The sequence below is a fragment of the Spermophilus citellus genome (assembly GCF_964194105.1).
Source record: "Spermophilus citellus genome assembly, chromosome: 8".
In the NCBI taxonomy this organism is placed as follows: Eukaryota; Metazoa; Chordata; class Mammalia; order Rodentia; family Sciuridae; genus Spermophilus; species Spermophilus citellus.
Window position 1 is genome coordinate 152,710,562 of NC_138189.1, and position 16,235 is coordinate 152,726,796.

The 16,235-nt window shown below is 56.4% G+C and overlaps 2 protein-coding genes across 2 annotated transcripts; both read left to right on the plus strand.

Annotated features, from left to right (window-relative positions):
* Positions 1-5,515: 5,515 nt before the first annotated feature.
* On the plus strand, positions 5,516-9,641 carry LOC308654741 (sperm motility kinase 2B-like; the record flags this gene model as incomplete). The annotated part of the gene is made up of 4 exons (XM_081304387.1): positions 5,516-7,224; positions 7,464-7,613; positions 9,353-9,467; positions 9,555-9,641. 4 exons carry the CDS (start codon positions 5,516-5,518, stop codon positions 9,639-9,641), a joined length of 2,061 nt encoding a protein of 686 aa, XP_081160513.1.
* A 1,591-nt stretch (positions 9,642-11,232) lies between these two features.
* Positions 11,233-15,358, plus strand: LOC308654742 (sperm motility kinase 2B-like; the record flags this gene model as incomplete). Its single annotated transcript, XM_081304388.1, has 4 exons — positions 11,233-12,941; positions 13,181-13,330; positions 15,070-15,184; positions 15,272-15,358. The coding sequence occupies 4 exons, from the start codon at positions 11,233-11,235 to the stop codon at positions 15,356-15,358; spliced, it is 2,061 nt and encodes a 686-aa protein (XP_081160514.1).
* Positions 15,359-16,235: the final 877 nt, after the last annotated feature.

Sequence of the window (16,235 nt, forward strand, 5' to 3'; positions counted from 1 at the left end):
CAGTAGCATTCTGCCTGGTGACAGGAGACCACAAGGGAAGCCTTGATCTCAGCTGCCACCCCATTCAAATCTCTCGAACAGGGGGGCTAACCAGTCTGTCCCACAATACTCTACCCTTAGGTTCTCTCATTAAAAATCTCAACATCGTACACCTCTAATCTGACCTCAAAAGCAAATGCCTCATTATGCTGAGTACCCAGATCTGGCCACAGTACCAATTAGAGAGTCTGCATTGATGGCCCAAGTTTGGAACCTTTGATTTAAAAAGCCACCAAGATTTGGAAAATTTCCTCCCAACAAAATGGCAAACAGTTCCCTACCTCCAAACTTTCTTTTACCTTTGTTCAAAGGCCTCATTATTCCAGTCCTTCTCTGTTCTACAACTTATTCTTGCTGACTCAAAACTCTCTTCCTCATTCAACGTCCCCCCAAATAGCAGGTGAACACCCTCCTTACGGACCTCAGGGTCCCTCTGCTCCCTCATCCCATCCCCTCTTCAAGTCCCACACCCTCCTCTTTGCACCTCCTCTTGCACAGTGTAAAACCCTTCCAATGTAACACGTATTCCTTCTCTGGCAGATGGCTGAGGGACAGTCCAGGTTCACTTTCTCTTTTCTATGACAGATATATCCCAAATTGAGGACAGATTAGGACTATTTTCTGAAAATCCTACTACTGAATCCTACTACCAAATATAACACCCTAGACCTCAATACTCCCACTGGTACTCTTTCTCCATGTCCTTTTATCAGTGGATCTGCACCTGAAATCTGTAAAAAACTTACACCATTAGAAAAGTGTCCCAAGACTCCTTAGCAGCAACTTCTACATGCTGCTTTCAAAGTCTTTAACAATTGGGAAAATGAGACCAAAAAGTGAGAAAGAAAGCATCTTAAAGCTAAATATTATCTTCTGGTCTCAGCCATCTGTAACCCTAAAAAAATCCCTGGTGCTCATGGCCCTACAGACCCTTTAATACATCTCCCAGAGCCTGTTTCTGGTGTGGGCAGACAAGACACTGGGCAAAAGTCTACCCTAACCCAAGACCCCCCAACAAGCCCTGTCCCAACTGTGGACAATGGGGACACCCCTAAGTACAACCCACTTCCCAAGCCCCATACACTGACTTTCTGGAATGAGGAGGCCAAAGAGCTCTGGGTTATTGGGATGATGAATGGCTAGGTAATTTCTTTTGTGGTCAAACACTATAGGGCAAGTCTTTTTCTTCTAACACAATGGCCTGGATCTACTTATAAAGCAAATACCACTATTAAGAAAGTCTTCAAATTAAAAGTCTCCATCATCATTCCTCCTTTAAGATCTACTACCATTTTATTTCTTGATAATTCCAGCCCAGACCTGGTCTCTTTCACCCCTCAAACCTTCTGATTATTCCTTACTCACTGGGATTGATCCCACAGTCTGGAACACTGCTGCACCCCTCCCCTGACTCAGGCAATGGCAAGGCCCTACTGAGGTGCATGGCACAAGGCATCCATCCTCTGTAGGAGCGCAGTATATTTGTGGGAGTGGGCTGGTTTGTTTTTGTATTCCTTTAATAAGCATAGTTGCAACTTCTCATATGACCATTAAGTATGAAGGAAAAACATGAGTTTCCCAATTAATGCAACTACTTCTAAAGAATAAATCTGTTTGCTCTAAATGCAATGATTCAGCTGTGGAACGTAAATTGTTAATGTTTAATGAAAAACTCCCTGTAGGAAAAACAGTCAAGGAAGTTTTTGAGAAATTAAATTAAAATCTAGAGAAGAATAATTAATGTTAAGAAGACAGATTAGTGCTTAGTACTGAGCAACTTGTTCTTGTTCCTGTGCACAATGGTTTGTGCTCTTGCTCTTGTTTGATTAAAATTAGTAGCCTCTCTTTTCAAGCTAACCACTTGCCATAACTGTGGCACCGATTCTAGTCAGTCAAGAAAGAATAGTCAAGGTATAGACCAATAGTCTGGGACATTTCTTTTTTCTTTTTTTTTTTCTTTTTTTTTAAAGAGAGAGTGAGAGAGAAGAGAGAGAGAGAGAGAGAGAGAGAGAGAGAGAGAGAGAATTTTTAATATTTATTTTTTAGTTCTCGGCGGACACAACATCTTTGTATGTGGTGCTGAGGATCGAACCCAGGCCGCACGCATGCCAGGCGAGCGCACTACTGCTTGAGCCACATCCCCAGGCCAACATTTCTAACTATTATTAAAAGCTAACCAAGCAGAAACAGCTCAAAGCAAAACGTGAACTGAAAGTAAAAATGCTTGCTTATGCCTAAGCCAAGAGACATTCTTCTTATCTAATTGTAGCTACATAATATTTTGTTTCTTTGAATAATGATTCCTGTTTTGTAACCACAAAGTACTGTGAGCCTGCCAAAATGAAAAGTATACATGATTAATTTCACAAGTAAAGATTGGGATTCAGCACCTTCACTTTGGTGTCTGTGTTGTTTGTCCACCCCCCTTTTGCCGACTCCTCACCATCCGTTCATCTCCTGAGATCCCCTGTTGGAGCTGGACTCCGACAGAACACCTCTCAAATTGCTAAACACCATCCCTTCTATTCAAATCCAACTAAAAGACCCAACTCAAACCTGACCTGATTACCATCTGGAGAGTGAAACTGCTATCTAGAGGAAACATAAATTACAGTCCCACACCTTAAGAGACTTATCTTACAAAGGAAAAAATAGTTAAAATTCCCTAGGTATGAGGTGTAGCTCAAACATCAGATTCCCTTGGCTTCTGCCAGATCTCTACCTTGCCAAAGTGTGCATTGAAATGTAAATTGTGGAGGCCTGCCAAGCTTACAGGACTTGGGTCCAGAGGGGGGAAAATGTGCCCCTTTTAAATACAAGCCACTTTTGGCTAGCTATCTGACTAACTTGAAAGGGGGTGGGGAATGAAACGGTCAAGTTTTCTTTACCTTGAGAATCTTTACCTAAGTATTTCAGAGTGCTCTCTAATTCTTTCACTATCTGAACTCATTCTAATCTGAGCCAAAAGTAAACCTTGACCTGGCAAAGATGTTCTGCATGCTCCTTTACTAATTATAGCCATGCTATTTTTTTTAGGAATCTTGTTCTTTTAAATTCTATATTTTTGAGCTCATGGTTTTATGGTGAATTCACATTTTGATTCTATGTGCCTAAGTTAATGTATTTTTATGATAAGTCTTATTTTTTTCTAAATATACAGGGTTTTTTTTTACACACTGTTTTTGTTGTTCAGAGGCCAAATTTTTCAAGGCTTAGCTCTCAGTCTAATAGAGCCTTTAATAAACATCTGTAGCATTGAAGTAGAGAGTTACCTACAAAAAGCTATAAGATCTTTGTTTCTTGTCTGTTTTGTGTATGTGTGCACATCTGTGTGTTGTGTTGTCATGTCTACATGTGCTTGTGTTCACATATCACTTACATGATATAAAAATTGGCATATAGATAAATGAGTGCTTATAAATTAAAATATAAATGAGAATTGAATCCAAATTCCTTCAGTTCACATGATTAAATAAAGGGTTCAGGACTGGGGTTGTGGCTCAGTGGTAGAGCACTTGCCTCACATGTGTGAGGCGCTGGGTTCAATTCTCAGTACCTCATCAACAACTAAAAAAAGGGGGGGAAGGTTCAATTTTAAAAAAGATGAGAGTAAAGATGTCTTTAAAATTTCTGACAAGTTTTTCTAGGTGGTCAGACAATAGAGTGGTGGTTTCTATAAAATGTCTAAAATGTAATATCCATTGTTTCTAGGAATTTTCTTTAACAAGCAAGAGATGGCTAGTACTGTTAACTATGCTTGTCTGATATCTTGGTTTTTACTGTTAAAAAGAGTTAATTAGAATGAACATAAATGGGATTAATAATAAATGTATTTGTTAGAAACATCTGATTAATTGCCAAAGTGCTAACTGCTAAATATAAAATCAAGTATTCTTCACTTCTTCAATTCCATAGGGTAATAGTTAAACATTATATGTGTTTTCATAAATTGGTAAATGGAAAAACATTTTGTCTGTGTCTTCACTAAAACAAGGTTACTAAGAGTCAAGATTCTATCAAGTATAATTTATATGCAGAGAGAATATGAGGTTTCCATTGTGCTTCAATTAAAGTACCATATAAACAAAGTATTTCAAATAAAGTGGAGTAATTTGTCTAAATTCAGAAATTTGTAAGGTTTGTTTCAAAGTATAAATTAAGAAAAGGGTAAACAGCTAGGAAAGAGAAATAAGAAGGTTCTAGGTATGGGAATATATTTTATTAGAGTGTCTGTCCCACACCAGCGTCCTGGCGTGAGGGGACTGCTACCACTGTAAGGGTCCGGCGGAGCATCGGAGAAAGAGACCACACAAGAGACTGGCTCCATGCAATTGGCAAAGGGGATTTATTAATTCAGCATGCTGAGGTTCCAGGCTCACTCAGGAAGATAGAGCAGCCCAGAGCCCAGAGCAGAGGTCAAGCAGAGCTTAAGTACACATTTTGGAGAGGGCGGGGGGCTTTGCATACATCAGAACAAATCATCATGAGGCGCGGGGAAATTGAACAACAATTCTGATACGTGATTAGTACATTCATTGGCGGGAACAGTCTGGGCAGGGGTGATTGGTCACTCCTAAGCGGGGTACACATTTAAACTGATTGGTTTTGGGGCCTAGATGCTTACGTGCCGAGCTACTTGGAGCCCTTAGCTATTAAACAACCAGGGGACCAGGAGAAATATTTACTGGGCAGTTCAGGTATTGCCCTAACAGCTACAGGGATTACAGGTTCCGGGGGTAGCAGAGGAATTTTAACAATACCTAGTCTTTACTTTTACGCCAGGCCTTGCCATTTAGAAACTTTACAATGCCCGGTCTTTTACACTTTAAGTCAGACTTTTGCAGCTTAGAATCAGCTTAGAAATTTCACCTTTACACCACGCTCTGGACGCCAGTCTGTCCGAGTTGGAGGAGACGGGCGCTGAATGGCTCCAGAGGACCTGGGCTGGGGTCTTCACGGGGCGAAAGCCACGACAGAGTTGTGTACTGGCGAGGCACGGGCCCCGGGGCCTGGTCCAGCTCCTCCTTTCTCAGCAAGGAGAGGTCAGGGTCCCGAACACACGGGAGCACCGAGGTTCCACAGACCCTCCTTGTTGTGACCAGGAAGGTGGCCAAGGTCCCGGAGGCGCGAGTGGGAGATGCCACCGTGGGCCACCCCCCGGGTGTGAGCGGGCCACTCCTGGCTGTGACCTCACAGGGGCCAGCATTGTGAGGCACTTGAGCCAGCGGGGATATAAGGCCCGGCCGAGGCCGGGAGCTTGTCCACAAGCACAGGAAGCTCTAGGCAGTGACCTGTGGGACTCCCGTAGTTAGCGCGTTTGGTGGTTGGTGGTTTGGTGGTTCTGGTTGCGGTCTCGGGTTGGTTCTTTGATTTGGGGCTTTCTGTTGGGCTTTGTTGTGTTAGTTCTGCTTGTGTTCTTTGCTTTGTTTGTTGTGTTTGTTTTTAGCCAGCGGCCTTAGTGGGCGTGGGGCCGAGGATGTCTAGAGAGAGCAGTAAGCGTAGTGCGGTGCAGAGGGTGTGGCGGGACCTCGCGGCCAGCTCCTCCTTGGAGGAAGCCCTCACGGGCCGCTATGAGCCCCTGGGGGTCGTCGGGCAGGGCAGCTTTGCCAAGGTCTTCCTGGCCCGACACATCCTGACGGGGACGAAGGTGGCCGTGAAAGTCCTGCGGAAGGGGGCGGGGGGGGCCCCCTTGTCCTGGGTCTTGTCGGAGCTGGACATCATGAAGGGCTTGGAGCACCCGCACGTGGTGCAGCTGCTGGAGATCGTGCAGACCCCCGGCACTGCCTACGTGGTGATGGAGCACATGGCTGGGGGCCAGCTGGGCCAGCACATCCCGGAGGTCGTGGGCCTGTGGGAGGACGAGGCCCGCACGCTGTTCGGGCAGGTGGCCAGCGCCGTGGGCTACTGCCACGCGCAGGGCGTCGCGCACCGGGACGTGAAGGCGGACAACGTGCTGCTGGATGCCGCGGGCCGCGCCAAGCTGTGCGACTTCGGCCTGGCCTGCAGGTTCAGGGCCGGAGAGAAGCTGGGCCTGCTCTGCGGCACCGTGGCCTACTGGGCCCCGGAGCTGCACCGGCGAGAGCCCTACGACGGCCCCGCGGTGGACGTCTGGAGCCTGGGTGTCCTCCTGGTCCTCATGCTCACGGGCTGCGTCCCGTTCACCGGGGACAGCTATGCGCAGGCCAAGGAGCAGGTGCTGCAGGCCAGGTACCACCTCCCGTTCCACCTGTCCGACGAGGCGCAAAGCCTGGTGTCCTGGATGCTGACCCTGGAGCCCGCGCACAGGCCCACGCTGCAGCAGATCCTGGGGCACCCGTGGCTGAGCCAGGATGGGGAACGCTGCCCGAGTCCTCCCGCTGAGCTGCTCCCCAAGCGCCCGGACACCTCCATCCTGCTGGCCATGCTGGACCTGGGCTACGGGCTGCAGGAGACCTGGGTGTCGGTGGCGACGCGCCAGTTCAACGAGGCCATGGCCACCTACCTCCTGCTGGGCCACCAGAAAACCCGGGGGGCGGGCTGCCAGGTGCGGCTGCAGATACCCGGGCGGCCACAGGTGGGCCCTTGCCCGACCCTGTCCATCCCCTCCAGCTTGACTCTGGGCCCAAGGTGGGGTGTCAGCAGGCCGGCCATTTGCTCCTGGCCCCCCTCGGCCTGTGAGCAGCAGCAGCAGCAGCAGCAGCAGCCTGAGGAGCTGAAGCCTTCAGGGCAGGTGGGCAGCAGGAGAGCCAGCCTGCCCGCCATCATGCTGTGCAGCCTGTCGGCCAGCGTCCCTACTGCAGGCCCCACGGCCCCTCTGCCCGGGTCCTCCCAGGCCCTGGCACCGGATCCAAGCTCCAACTCCACCGAGCAATCCCCTGCTGGCACCAGGACCCCTGGCCTGAGCCGTGACACTGCCAGGGGATGGAGGGGAGTGTTCCGGGGGATGGCCACCTGTCTGGCGAGGCTGTGCTGCTGCGTGCAGGCCCCCAGGACCGGCTCCGGACGCTCCAACAGAGTGGCTCCCGCAGCTGGAGGGCCAGCGCCACCACCACCAGCACCACCCAGGGACCCCCCGGGGCCTGCCCCCACCAGAGGTCAGGCCCTCAGAAGATTCTTCAAAAACAGAGTGGCTCCCGCAGCTGGAGGGCCAGCGCCACCACCACCACCACCACCCAGGGACCCCCCGGGACCTGCCCCCACCAGAGGGCAGGCCCTCAGAAGATTCTTCAAAAACAGAGTGGCTCCCTGACTATCGCCCAGCTGAGACGCCCACGGAGCCAAGAAGGTGGAGCGGTGCTGCCTTTGGTCTCACGTGTGCCTTGATGAGTGTCATTTCAAAGGATGGATGGACACCCTCTGCCCTTGGGGGGTGCCACCAGGGTTAGGTCCACCTGGGTGCCACAGGGTGGGCGACTCTGACTCCTAGCCCCTCTCTGCGTCCACAGACAGGTGGCACGGGGTCTCCCTCACGAGGGCCAGCTGCTGGAGCGAGAAGTGCAACCTGCCCTGGCCGCCGCCTCCCGGACCCCTCAGGCAGGAGGACACCTGAAGACACCCGGACACCAGTGGGCCCCTGCGCCCCACCCGGATCCCACGTCAGGGACTTCTCCTCGGACACGTGCCCCGGCCCTGTTCTCCTCTGCTCTCTCTCCCACCCTCTGGGGCAGAGATGCTTCCCAATAAGCTCTTCATCCATTCCCGAGTCCCACGGATCTTGGAATAAATTGGGTGCTCCGTGGGGATCAGCTGTTGCGTTCCTTGGCCGCCTCCTGGCAGCAGTGGGAGAGTGGGTGGTGGTGTCACAGTGGGGAAGGTGTAAGGGAGCAGGGACAGGGAGCCCTCCGGAGGTCCCCAAGGGCAACAGGTGACCCAGAGTGGTCCCCGGGGAGGAGACTCTGACTGAGGGGAGGAGGCTGGGTGGGGGCGGGGAGAAAGGCAGACCTTGTGCCTGACCTGACAGTGATGGAGCCCGGTCACCACATTCGGAAGGGAACCGTGGACAGGAGGAGCCACGAGGCCAAGCCCATCCTGGGGTGACACCCAGATTGGCATGAGGAGGGTCCAGGGGCAGTCAGGGTAGAGCTGTGGGTACCTCCTCCAGAGAGGCTTGGGGGCTGCCGCTTGCTCCCTCCTCTGAATGTACCTGCCAGGGGCTGGCTCTTGCCCTGGCGAAGCTTTATCCTCTCTAGGTCTTCGGCTGCGCGGGACGGTCCCTGTGAGTGTCTTGACCCAGGGACGGGCCCTTCAGCCTGCCACCCGGAGCTCCCCAGAGCTGGGGCGCAGGTGTGGGCAGGGGAGGGTGTGTGGCCAGAGCCCCCAGCCCGCAGGAGTCGAGGGCTGGCTGGGAGGAGCTGTTTTCTGGGTCTAGTGTTCGGAGTGAACCTTTCAATTCCCATCCCTTCGACTCGGGATGTGGGCTCTGTCCCCCTTTCTTTGCCATCTCTGTGGGGTTTCCATTTGACGTGGGTCAGAGATCCCAGTCTGATGTGAATGGAGGGCAGCCTCCCTTCCATCCTGTACTAGGTGCGGACCCCACCCCCTCCCCCTGGGTCTCTGATGTCACAGAGCCACCTGTGTGTTCCTGGTGGGTTTGGTACCGCAGACCCTCCACGGAGTCTTCTGAATTGGTCCCTTCCCCGTGGACAAGAAAAGTGAGGCCAGCTTTTGTACTTGCCAGGTACAGACCTTTCCAGAGACCCCTGTGTCTTCACCCATCTCTGAGTCCCTGCCTAAGGTCATTCAGTCCACCACCAGGGACTCCTCTCCTGAAGGGCAGGTGCAGGGGAGACCGAGCCCCTTGCCTTTGGTTTCCCAGGGCCGTGGTTGGAGGACTGTGTTTCTCCAAAAGTGCTGCTGAGACTCCCCTCCCTTTGAGGGTGTGGAGTTTTGGTCCTTCAGGAGGGTGAGGCCCTGGGGCCCTGGCTCCCCGAGGGGATGTGCGCCTCAGGGCTGGACCTCCTCTGGCCGGCAACTAGGCCCTGGTTCTACCCTCTGCACCACACATGGTCGCGCTTGGTCTCAGGTGTGCTCAAGCACACACCCACCCCCCACCCCGCACACACACACAGAGACAGACACAGACACAGACATGTCACGGAGGGCAAGGTGGTGACTGCCTTTCTACTTGTGGCTTGGGGAGGCCGAGCAGGGGCATTGCCAGTTCAAGACCTGCCTAGGCAAGGGTGTGAGATCCTTCCTCAAAGACAGTAGAAAGGGCTGGGAAAGTGGCTCAGGAGTCCAGCGCTGGCCCCCGGGGCTTGGGCCGCCAGGTGGGGCCGCAGATGCATGGGCAGCCACAGGTGGGGCCTTTTCCGTCCCTGTCCGTCCCCTCCAGCTTGGCTCTGGGCCCAAGGTGGGGCGTCAACACGTCCGCCATTCGCTCCTGGCCCCTCTCGGCCTGTGAGCAGCAGCAGCGGCATCAGCCTGAGGAGCACAAGCTTTCAGGGCAGGTCTCCATAACTAGAACCAAGGAGGAAAGAAGGGAGGAGAGCGGGGAAAGGGACTGAAGGGGTGAGCCCAGTCCTCGGCCCTTTCAGCCGTGTGGTGTGGGGACACGGCAACAAGGTCCCTCGCTGGAAGGAGAGAGCGAGACCTCCCTGGACACCCGGCCTCCTAGTGCCTGACACGTGGACGCCTCAGGTCCCAGAGGGGGGAGCGGTCAGTCTGTGGGTTCCAAAGGAGCCAGCCCAGGCTCTGTGGACAGAGCAGCGGAAGGGACCGGGGCATCAGGGACGCCTCCGTCTCTCTGCACCCCAGGATGGGCACCTGCTGGCCCTAGGGTTCTTGGCTGGCAGGTTCGGCCTTCATCCCTGGAAGGAGACCCACCCTCCTCTCTCTCTCCTGTGGGCTGCAGGAAGGGTTCTGGCGAGTGACCTGATAGGACCTTGTGGGGCAGTGATGAGGCAGGCCCCTGCCGTGGCTCCCACACCCCACAGAGGTCGGGAATGTGGTCCTGGGGCTCAGGGGGCAGAGCGACCCGCGACAGCGTCCTGGCGTGAGTGGACTGCTACCACTGTAAGGGTCCGGCGGAGCGTCGGAGAAAGAGACCACACAAGAGACTGGCTCCATGCAATTGGCAAAGGGGATTTATTAATTCAGCATGCTGAGGTTCCAGGCTCACTCAGGAAGATAGAGCAGCCCAGAGCCCAGAGCAGAGGTCAAGCAGAGCTTAAGTACACATTTTGGAGAGGGCGGGGGGCTTTGCATACATCAGAACAAATCATCATGAGGCGCGGGAAAATTGAACAACTCCGAGACATGATTAGTACATTCATTGGCGGGAACAGTCTGGGCAGGGGTGATTGGTCACTCCTAAGCGGGGTACACATTTAAACTGGTTGGTTTTGGGGCCTAGATGCTTACGTGCCGAGCTACTTGGAGCCCTTAGCTATTAAACAACCAGGGGACCAGGAGAAATATTTACTGGGCAGTTCAGGTATTGCCCTAACAGCTACAGGGATTACAGGTTCCGGGGGTAGCAGAGGAATTTTAACAATACCTAGTCTTTACTTTTACGCCAGGCCTTGCCATTTAGAAACTTTACAATGCCCGGTCTTTTACACTTTAAGTCAGACTTTTGCAGCTTAGAATCAGCTTAGAAATTTCACCTTTACACCACGCTCTGGACGCCAGTCTGTCCGAGTTGGAGGAGACGGGCGCTGAATGGCTCCAGAGGACCTGGGCTGGGGTCTTCACGGGGCGAAAGCCACGACAGAGTTGTGTACTGGCGAGGCACGGGCCCCGGGGCCTGGTCCAGCTCCTCCTTTCTCAGCAAGGAGAGGTCGGGGTCCCGAACACACGGGAGCACCGAGGTTCCACAGGCCCTCCTTGTTGTGACCAGGAAGGTGGCCAAGGTCCCGGAGGCGCGAGTGGGAGATGCCACCGTGGGCCACCCCCCGGGTGTGAGCGGGCCACTCCTGGCTGTGACCTCACAGGGGCCAGCATTGTGAGGCACTTGAGCCAGCGGGGATATAAGGCCCGGCCGAGGCCGGGAGCTTGTCCACAAGCACAGGAAGCTCTAGGCAGTGACCTGTGGGACTCCCGTAGTTAGCGCGTTTGGTGGTTGGTGGTTTGGTGGTTCTGGTTGCGGTCTCGGGTTGGTTCTTTGATTTGGGGCTTTCTGTTGGGCTTTGTTGTGTTAGTTCTGCTTGTGTTCTTTGCTTTGTTTGTTGTGTTTGTTTTTAGCCAGCGGCCTTAGTGGGCGTGGGGCCGAGGATGTCTAGAGAGAGCAGTAAGCGTAGTGCGGTGCAGAGGGTGTGGCGGGACCTCGCGGCCAGCTCCTCCTTGGAGGAAGCCCTCACGGGCCGCTATGAGCCCCTGGGGGTCGTCGGGCAGGGCAGCTTTGCCAAGGTCTTCCTGGCCCGACACATCCTGACGGGGACGAAGGTGGCCGTGAAAGTCCTGCGGAAGGGGGCGGGGGGGGCCCCCTTGTCCTGGGTCTTGTCGGAGCTGGACATCATGAAGGGCTTGGAGCACCCGCACGTGGTGCAGCTGCTGGAGATCGTGCAGACCCCCGGCACTGCCTACGTGGTGATGGAGCACATGGCTGGGGGCCAGCTGGGCCAGCACATCCCGGAGGTCGTGGGCCTGTGGGAGGACGAGGCCCGCACGCTGTTCGGGCAGGTGGCCAGCGCCGTGGGCTACTGCCACGCGCAGGGCGTCGCGCACCGGGACGTGAAGGCGGACAACGTGCTGCTGGATGCCGCGGGCCGCGCCAAGCTGTGCGACTTCGGCCTGGCCTGCAGGTTCAGGGCCGGAGAGAAGCTGGGCCTGCTCTGCGGCACCGTGGCCTACTGGGCCCCGGAGCTGCACCGGGGAGAGCCCTACGACGGCCCCGCGGTGGACGTCTGGAGCCTGGGTGTCCTCCTGGTCCTCATGCTCACGGGCTGCGTCCCGTTCACCGGGGACAGCTATGCGCAGGCCAAGGAGCAGGTGCTGCAGGCCAGGTACCACCTCCCGTTCCACCTGTCCGACGAGGCGCAAAGCCTGGTGTCCTGGATGCTGACCCTGGAGCCCGCGCACAGGCCCACGCTGCAGCAGATCCTGGGGCACCCGTGGCTGAGCCAGGATGGGGAACGCTGCCCGAGTCCTCCCGCTGAGCTGCTCCCCAAGCGCCCGGACACCTCCATCCTGCTGGCCATGCTGGACCTGGGCTACGGGCTGCAGGAGACCTGGGTGTCGGTGGCGACGCGCCAGTTCAACGAGGCCATGGCCACCTACCTCCTGCTGGGCCACCAGAAAACCCGGGGGGCGGGCTGCCAGGTGCGGCTGCAGATACCCGGGCGGCCACAGGTGGGCCCTTGCCCGACCCTGTCCATCCCCTCCAGCTTGACTCTGGGCCCAAGGTGGGGTGTCAGCAGGCCGGCCATTTGCTCCTGGCCCCCCTCGGCCTGTGAGCAGCAGCAGCAGCAGCAGCAGCAGCCTGAGGAGCTGAAGCCTTCAGGGCAGGTGGGCAGCAGGAGAGCCAGCCTGCCCGCCATCATGCTGTGCAGCCTGTCGGCCAGCGTCCCTACTGCAGGCCCCACGGCCCCTCTGCCCGGGTCCTCCCAGGCCCTGGCACCGGATCCAAGCTCCAACTCCACCGAGCAATCCCCTGCTGGCACCAGGACCCCTGGCCTGAGCCGTGACACTGCCAGGGGATGGAGGGGAGTGTTCCGGGGGATGGCCACCTGTCTGGCGAGGCTGTGCTGCTGCGTGCAGGCCCCCAGGACCGGCTCCGGACGCTCCAACAGAGTGGCTCCCGCAGCTGGAGGGCCAGCGCCACCACCACCAGCACCACCCAGGGACCCCCCGGGGCCTGCCCCCACCAGAGGTCAGGCCCTCAGAAGATTCTTCAAAAACAGAGTGGCTCCCGCAGCTGGAGGGCCAGCGCCACCACCACCACCACCACCCAGGGACCCCCCGGGACCTGCCCCCACCAGAGGGCAGGCCCTCAGAAGATTCTTCAAAAACAGAGTGGCTCCCTGACTATCGCCCAGCTGAGACGCCCACGGAGCCAAGAAGGTGGAGCGGTGCTGCCTTTGGTCTCACGTGTGCCTTGATGAGTGTCATTTCAAAGGATGGATGGACACCCTCTGCCCTTGGGGGGTGCCACCAGGGTTAGGTCCACCTGGGTGCCACAGGGTGGGCGACTCTGACTCCTAGCCCCTCTCTGCGTCCACAGACAGGTGGCACGGGGTCTCCCTCACGAGGGCCAGCTGCTGGAGCGAGAAGTGCAACCTGCCCTGGCCGCCGCCTCCCGGACCCCTCAGGCAGGAGGACACCTGAAGACACCCGGACACCAGTGGGCCCCTGCGCCCCACCCGGATCCCACGTCAGGGACTTCTCCTCGGACACGTGCCCCGGCCCTGTTCTCCTCTGCTCTCTCTCCCACCCTCTGGGGCAGAGATGCTTCCCAATAAGCTCTTCATCCATTCCCGAGTCCCACGGATCTTGGAATAAATTGGGTGCTCCGTGGGGATCAGCTGTTGCGTTCCTTGGCCGCCTCCTGGCAGCAGTGGGAGAGTGGGTGGTGGTGTCACAGTGGGGAAGGTGTAAGGGAGCAGGGACAGGGAGCCCTCCGGAGGTCCCCAAGGGCAACAGGTGACCCAGAGTGGTCCCCGGGGAGGAGACTCTGACTGAGGGGAGGAGGCTGGGTGGGGGCGGGGAGAAAGGCAGACCTTGTGCCTGACCTGACAGTGATGGAGCCCGGTCACCACATTCGGAAGGGAACCGTGGACAGGAGGAGCCACGAGGCCAAGCCCATCCTGGGGTGACACCCAGATTGGCATGAGGAGGGTCCAGGGGCAGTCAGGGTAGAGCTGTGGGTACCTCCTCCAGAGAGGCTTGGGGGCTGCCGCTTGCTCCCTCCTCTGAATGTACCTGCCAGGGGCTGGCTCTTGCCCTGGCGAAGCTTTATCCTCTCTAGGTCTTCGGCTGCGCGGGACGGTCCCTGTGAGTGTCTTGACCCAGGGACGGGCCCTTCAGCCTGCCACCCGGAGCTCCCCAGAGCTGGGGCGCAGGTGTGGGCAGGGGAGGGTGTGTGGCCAGAGCCCCCAGCCCGCAGGAGTCGAGGGCTGGCTGGGAGGAGCTGTTTTCTGGGTCTAGTGTTCGGAGTGAACCTTTCAATTCCCATCCCTTCGACTCGGGATGTGGGCTCTGTCCCCCTTTCTTTGCCATCTCTGTGGGGTTTCCATTTGACGTGGGTCAGAGATCCCAGTCTGATGTGAATGGAGGGCAGCCTCCCTTCCATCCTGTACTAGGTGCGGACCCCACCCCCTCCCCCTGGGTCTCTGATGTCACAGAGCCACCTGTGTGTTCCTGGTGGGTTTGGTACCGCAGACCCTCCACGGAGTCTTCTGAATTGGTCCCTTCCCCGTGGACAAGAAAAGTGAGGCCAGCTTTTGTACTTGCCAGGTACAGACCTTTCCAGAGACCCCTGTGTCTTCACCCATCTCTGAGTCCCTGCCTAAGGTCATTCAGTCCACCACCAGGGACTCCTCTCCTGAAGGGCAGGTGCAGGGGAGACCGAGCCCCTTGCCTTTGGTTTCCCAGGGCCGTGGTTGGAGGACTGTGTTTCTCCAAAAGTGCTGCTGAGACTCCCCTCCCTTTGAGGGTGTGGAGTTTTGGTCCTTCAGGAGGGTGAGGCCCTGGGGCCCTGGCTCCCCGAGGGGATGTGCGCCTCAGGGCTGGACCTCCTCTGGCCGGCAACTAGGCCCTGGTTCTACCCTCTGCACCACACATGGTCGCGCTTGGTCTCAGGTGTGCTCAAGCACACACCCACCCCCCACCCCGCACACACACACAGAGACAGACACAGACACAGACATGTCACGGAGGGCAAGGTGGTGACTGCCTTTCTACTTGTGGCTTGGGGAGGCCGAGCAGGGGCATTGCCAGTTCAAGACCTGCCTAGGCAAGGGTGTGAGATCCTTCCTCAAAGACAGTAGAAAGGGCTGGGAAAGTGGCTCAGGAGTCCAGCGCTGGCCCCCGGGGCTTGGGCCGCCAGGTGGGGCCGCAGATGCATGGGCAGCCACAGGTGGGGCCTTTTCCGTCCCTGTCCGTCCCCTCCAGCTTGGCTCTGGGCCCAAGGTGGGGCGTCAACACGTCCGCCATTCGCTCCTGGCCCCTCTCGGCCTGTGAGCAGCAGCAGCGGCATCAGCCTGAGGAGCACAAGCTTTCAGGGCAGGTCTCCATAACTAGAACCAAGGAGGAAAGAAGGGAGGAGAGCGGGGAAAGGGACTGAAGGGGTGAGCCCAGTCCTCGGCCCTTTCAGCCATGTGGTGTGGGGACACGGCAACAAGGTCCCTCGCTGGAAGGAGAGAGCGAGACCTCCCTGGACACCCGGCCTCCTAGTGCCTGACACGTGGACGCCTCAGGTCCCAGAGGGGGGAGCGGTCAGTCTGTGGGTTCCAAAGGAGCCAGCCCAGGCTCTGTGGACAGAGCAGCGGAAGGGACCAGGGCATCAGGGACGCCTCCGTCTCTCTGCACCCCAGGATGGGCACCTGCTGGCCCTAGGGTTCTTGGCTGGCAGGTTCGGCCTTCATCCCTGGAAGGAGACCCACCCTCCTCTCTCTCTCCTGTGGGCTGCAGGAAGGGTTCTGGCGAGTGACCTGATAGGACCTTGTGGGGCAGTGATGAGGCAGGCCCCTGCCGTGGCTCCCACACCCCACAGAGGTCGGGAATGTGGTCCTGGGGCTCAGGGGGCAGAGCGACCCGCGACAGCGTCCTGGCGTGAGTGGACTGCTACCACTGTAAGGGTCCGGCGGAGCGTCGGAGAAAGAGACCACACAAGAGACTGGCTCCATGCAATTGGCAAAGGGGATTTATTAATTCAGCATGCTGAGGTTCCAGGCTCACTCAGGAAGATAGAGCAGCCCAGAGCCCAGAGCAGAGGTCAAGCAGAGCTTAAGTACACATTTTGGAGAGGGCGGGGGGCTTTGCATACATCAGAACAAATCATCATGAGGCGCGGGAAAATTGAACAACTCCGAGACATGATTAGTACATTCATTGGCGGGAACAGTCTGGGCAGGGGTGATTGGTCACTCCTAAGCGGGGTACACATTTAAACTGGTTGGTTTTGGGGCCTAGATGCTTACGTGCCGAGCTACTTGGAGCCCTTAGCTATTAAACAACCAGGGGACCAGGAGAAATATTTACTGGGCAGTTCAGGTATTGCCCTAACAGCTACAGGGATTACAGGTTCCGGGGGTAGCAGAGGAATTTTAACAATACCT